Consider the following 6000-nt stretch of genomic DNA (forward strand, 5'->3'; position numbering starts at 1 on the left):
TGTGGGGGAATTCCCGAAATTTCCCAAGTTTATTATTTACTAACTGTAGCCTTTGCTGTTAAATGTATTTTAAATTCGTATTGAATGGATAATTTAACAACGTAATAAGATCAGTAAAACGTTTTGTGTGGTTAAAAGCGCATTTTCTTATGGCTGTGGTAGATTGAGAGCTACATGTTATGAATTTTAAATTTCTCAGACTGAAAGGAGAATTTTTAAAGGAAATAACTAACATCCATATGATTATAGTTGAAGGAAAAGGTAAATGTTTAAGATGTTTTCAAACATATTTTCAATTCTATTCCTTATGATGTGCACTTTAAGAATGGTGGAATTTAGCTCGTCGAAACCTACATGCGAGAAAGAGAGAAACGTGACATATATTTGCAATTTTATACCAGAATCTATTCCTAAAGGAATTGAGAACGTGCACTTAAAACTGGAAGTATTAGATGATATTGCATTAAACAGTACTACTTTCGTATCTAGTGGTTGGGATAATGTAAAGCTTTTAGAACTGCGAGCTGACTTAATTTGTTTCGGAGATTTATATTTACAAAATAACTGTTTTAAAGGACTGAACAGATTGCATGAATTAAGGTTACATATATTATGCTACGTTTTAATGTTTCCAAAAACATTCATTGGACTAGATGAGCTGGAAACTTTGAACATGAGCGGCAGTGTCAGATTCCACTGGAAAAGTTTAATACCAGCGCTCAATGGATCAAACAAACTACCTAGACTTTCTCATCTGATTCTGTCAAACTGTTCTGTATATAACAGTCCATTTCTTATTGATGACAAGTTCGTGCAAGTTCTCCAGACCAAGAAAATATCGTATTTAGATCTTAGTAGTTTGCAACTTGCTTACCTTAATCTCACAGCGCTACTTAAAAAACTAAAGTACTTGGAAGTGTGTAACGCATCATACAGTACAATTAGTGATTTTTACTATAAGAGCTTAGTACAAGATGACTTGAAATATGTCAAGACTCTTGATTTAAGCTATGCTGCTCTTCCAAAAAAGGTATTTCCTTTAGGAAAACTTACAATATCAAATGCCAGTTTCAATTTCTCCGAGTCCCGAGTTAACAACACTAAAGTGTTGTTTTCGCCAGACACTGTGAATATCAGTGGAATTGTCCCACATTTAGCAACCATTTGGATTAGAAATTGCACTGTTACACTTGATGAAAGTCCCGACTACTTAACAAATGAATTAATCTTTCGAAAGAATAATTTGAAGCGACTAGATTGTAGACTAACATGCGGACAGTTTTCTTTTTCTTCGTTAAAAGCAGTTGATATATCTGACAACGGGTTACAATTCATACACCCAGAGTTGTTATCATGTTTACCGAATCTCCAGAAAATAGACTTATCCACAAATCAGTTGGTGAAAATGACCCAAGAGAGTCCACTTTTGTTTGAAAAGTTGTTTTCACGGTTGAAGTCTTTGAGAAACATTAACTTGTCTAGAAATGAACTTACAATGGTTCCCATGAAAATGTTCAAGAACAACAAAGAAATTGAAGTGGTTAATTTGTCGAACAACAAACTGGAACAAGTGCATTTTATTTTGACAGGACTTAAGATGCTAAGAGCTGTAAACTTGCGAGGGAATCAAATTCATACATTAGATCAAATCTCAACTGATATTTTAAATGGTATTCTAAAAAGAAAGTCCACAGGAGAACCGCGTGTCACCGTTAATTTGAATGCCAATCCTTTTTCCTGTTCTAAATGTGAAACAAAACGATTTCTCTCTTGGCTTATATCAGCAAACCTTGTCGATGTACCTTCACAGACACTAAAGTGTTCTAATGAAAAAGGATTGTCAGAAAAAATCACTGAAGAGACACTAGATGAGGTAGAGAAGATATGTGAAAGGAAAACAATCATCATCAGTACAAGTGTTTCAGCTGCAGTTATCGTTGTTGTGTTAGTCTTGGCACTCTTAATATTTTACCTACAAAGGCAACATAAACGCAAATTACTAAACAGGACAAATCTTATTAACTTGTTAAGGAAAGGTGAGGGCAGTTACGAATTTGTGGTCTTTCTTTCATTTAGTAACGATGATGAAGACTTTGTAAATACATATATTCTAAATCCGCTGAACGAAAACCTTCAGTTGATGACAGGTATTGATAGAGAATTAGTCTGTACCGGTGATCGGCACTTCCGCCCTGGTTTCTATGTACACAATGAAGCATACAGGGGACTGGACACAACGTCTGTTATGGTTGTTGTTGCTTCTAAAAATTTCTGTCGAAGTTCGTACTGCCAAATTGAACTTGACCAGGCTTACGTCAAGAAAAAACCAATTATTCTCATGTTTATTGAACATATTGACCGGGAAAATATGATACCTACACTAAAGGAATTATACCAAAGAAATGTTAGAGTACTTTGGACAGTAGAAAATGGTGAATACAAAATGAAAACAACATGGAACAATGTTTGTACCTCTATTCTGGACTTGATACAAAAATAAATCTTGCGTTTTATATGATTTGTCGAAATATGTATACAATGTATATGCATATTAAATAGAACCTATATATAAAAATGTTCAATTAATTATATATATTACTTTTTTGTTTTGATGAATATTTCATCACGAGTGAGTTGAATTTCAACGTGCGTGCGCGTGTGCGTGTGCGTTCGCGTGCACGTGCGTGCGTGCGTGTAGGTGTGGGTGGCTTTTCTACTATAATATAATATCTGATTCAGTTTTGTAATTCTGTACTGCCTTTTTACTTTTTACATTTAACCAGATGCTGCTTTTATGCCCAAAGTAAAATTTATTAGATATATACATTCTGCAATTAACAGCTACATCATGATATGTCATTTTCAAGATTTATTTTCAGTTTTATGATCCTACATATTTTCGAAGTTAATCAAAATTTGAACAAAAACAAATTATGGAAAATTATGTAAAAGGCATTTTATTCACTAATTTCGACTTCCACTTGTTCGAATTTTGCTCGTTTTATACTTTTTCTACTGAGAAATGGCATTTAATGGAAAACTTGATATTTATGAGAAACACAAAATATAACCATAGAAACTATTGCTTTTAAAATTAGTATATTATCTTACCAAGAGAAAAGCGACGTTAAATTATCATGTAAAACCAATCTTTAAAACAGAATGTAATGTCTAATAGATCAAGATATCATTAATAACATGACGAAATTTTAATCAAATCAAATCGAATACTACAACAACAGAATATTCTTAAAAGCTTATTTTACAGACTTACCCCACAATTAAGTAAAGTTACAAACAGATACAAAATAAAACATTTATAGTTATTAAGCGTTTTTGTGTATTCATTAAGAATCCAGGTATGAAGATATTGTCCTATTGCCACATTAAAAGTAAATAAATAGAAAAAAGCATTATTTTGATGATGTTAAGATTGCCTTTCTTTATAACGCAATTTACCCAAAATAACATGTATTTTCATGTGATTTTTTTAAGTATTGAATAAATGAAATCACCTCCATGTTTGATTTTACTTACACTTTACAACGCGCTTTGTTCTAACAGAAAGGTAATTTTCAAAAATGGTAATCTCAGGAATTTGAAACATGATTGATAAATGAGCCGCGCCATGTGAAAACCAACATAATGGGTTTGCGACCAGCATGGATCCAGCCAGCCTGCGCATCCGCGCAGTCTGGTCAGGATCCATGCTGTTCGTTTTTAAAGCCTATTGGAACTGGAGAAACTGTTAGCGAACAGCATGGATCCTGACTAGACTGCGCGGATGCGCAGGCTGGTCTGGATCCATGCTAGTGGCAAACCCACCACAATGTTGGTTTTCTCATGGCACGGCTCAAATGATTCATTGAAACCTTGCTAATCTTCAGAAACGCTGTGAGACGTTACTACTGCATTTATTGCTTTTAAAAATTCATCATCGTCCAAGCTATTTACTTCCTTAAAAGCAATGATTTGGTTAATTTACGCTTTAAATAAATTATATTAGGAAGTTTGGTAATTTTGTAATCGAATACCGCGAGAACATTTCATACACAAACTGCTTGTATGAACCTCTGTTAAGACAGCTGAAATTATTTCGATTTGCATAATAAAAACAGGACAGATGAATGCATTTTCACTTTTCCAAACATGAGAGTAGCGGGAGATTTTGTATGTATTTTAATGTTACTGTTTATTTAAGTTAAATTATTTAAATAAATAAGAATTGAAAAGGAAAATATTGCCAGCTATAAAAATTATACACAAGAGGGCCAAGGTGGCCCTAGGCCGCTCACCTGAGAAAAACACCATAACAGTATAAACAAGTTTGACCCAGTGATTTAATGGAAACAAATATTCTGACCAATTTTCATTAGGATTGGACAAAAATGTGGTCTGTTGAGAGTTTATTAAACAAGTATTTTCTTTGATTTGACCTAGTGACCTAGTTTTTGAACACAGTTGACCCACATTTAAACTTGCCATAGATTTTATTAAGACAATAAACTGACCAAATTTCATTAAGATTTATTGAAAAATACAGCCTCTATCGCATACACAAGGTTTTTCTTCGATTTGACATAGTGACCTATTTTTTAAATCCCAGATGATCCATATTCGAACACAACATAGAATTCACCGAGGCAATTATTCTGACTAAATTTTATGAAGATCAACTGAATAAAACAACAAAAAAACAACTTCTATCGCATACGCAATGTTTTTGACCCCAGATGAACCATATTCGAATTCGACCAAGATTTTATCAAGGCAATCATTTTGAACAAAATTTAAGATTAGCAATTATAAAATACAGCCTCTTTCGCATACACAAGGTTTTTTATTTGAGCTAGAGACCCAGATAACCCATATTCGAACTTGACCTCGATTTTATCAAGGCAATTATTCTGACCAAATTTCGTGAAGGCCAATTGAAAAATACAGCCTCTATAGCATACATAAGCTAAATGTTGACAGACAGACTACAGACTTCTGATACAGCTTCTATCGCATACGCAATGTTTTTCTTTGATTTGACATAGTAACCTAGTTTTTAACCCCAGATGACTCATATTTAAACCTAACCTAGATTTAAACCCACCCGCTTAGCTCACTAGGTGAGCCGACTGACTACATTTACGCTGTCATCGGTACTTCCTTCTAATGAGTTTTTCTCGTTTGACTGTAAACAACCAGTGAGACAGGAGCCCACTTGTGTACTCTCCCAGCCACAAACACTTGATCAGTGCAATTCTGTGTTATTAGTGTAAACACTTCTGTACAGTTTGGCGAGGGACAGCCGGTTTTGTAGAATCTCCATCAAAAATGGTAAAATCTTGTACAAAGCGACTCCTGAGCACGTTTGTATCAAAACGAAGTATGACACTGTCAAGCAAAAACTATTTCTCCGTAATCGGTGAATTTTCATTGCAGGCATACAAAATAATCGACCAAAAATGATTCCAACGCAGTATGCGGTGGATACTATTGCAACGCATTACGGTGTATATTGTTTCTTTAATTTTCGTTATGGACTTTTAACTTAAGTAAACAGCATTTTCCTGGGATTTTGATTGTGGTAGGTCCGTGAAATCGTGCACTTCCATTCTGTTGAAAACATACACGAAAAGCTTTATTTTGAACCATAATTATGTTACTAAATCTACTGCCAAATAATAACGCCGTGTTCTTTTGTATCAAATACACTTCAATTATGATTATTCATATGAATGCATGAAGGTTTTCTTCATCTTCCTTTTCCTTTATTGTATACAAAATATCAACTGACAATATCGATTGATTAATTAAATGCTGACCACATGCGACTTTTACATCGTATAACAGACCAACATGTCTAACGTACAAATTGACAGAGTTTCTGCTGGCCCTAATTTGTTTTGGCCACAAAATATCGAAGTCGGTGACGCATTGGGGTAGGGGCGGGGGAGTATTCTCCAACACACTGCACATACTGCAACCATTTGTCATTTTTATAGTATT

The 6000-nt window shown here is 34.1% G+C and overlaps 1 protein-coding gene across 1 annotated transcript; it reads left to right on the forward strand.

Annotated features, from left to right (window-relative positions):
* Nucleotides 1-325: 325 nt before the first annotated feature.
* LOC128558260 (toll-like receptor 4) lies at nt 326-2500 on the forward strand. The gene has a single exon (XM_053547156.1). The coding sequence runs from the start codon at nt 326-328 to the stop codon at nt 2498-2500; it is 2175 nt and encodes a 724-aa protein (XP_053403131.1).
* Nucleotides 2501-6000: the final 3500 nt, after the last annotated feature.

The sequence above is a fragment of the Mercenaria mercenaria genome, chromosome 7 (genome assembly GCF_021730395.1).
Source record: "Mercenaria mercenaria strain notata chromosome 7, MADL_Memer_1, whole genome shotgun sequence".
Lineage (NCBI taxonomy): Eukaryota > Metazoa > Mollusca > Bivalvia > Venerida > Veneridae > Mercenaria > Mercenaria mercenaria.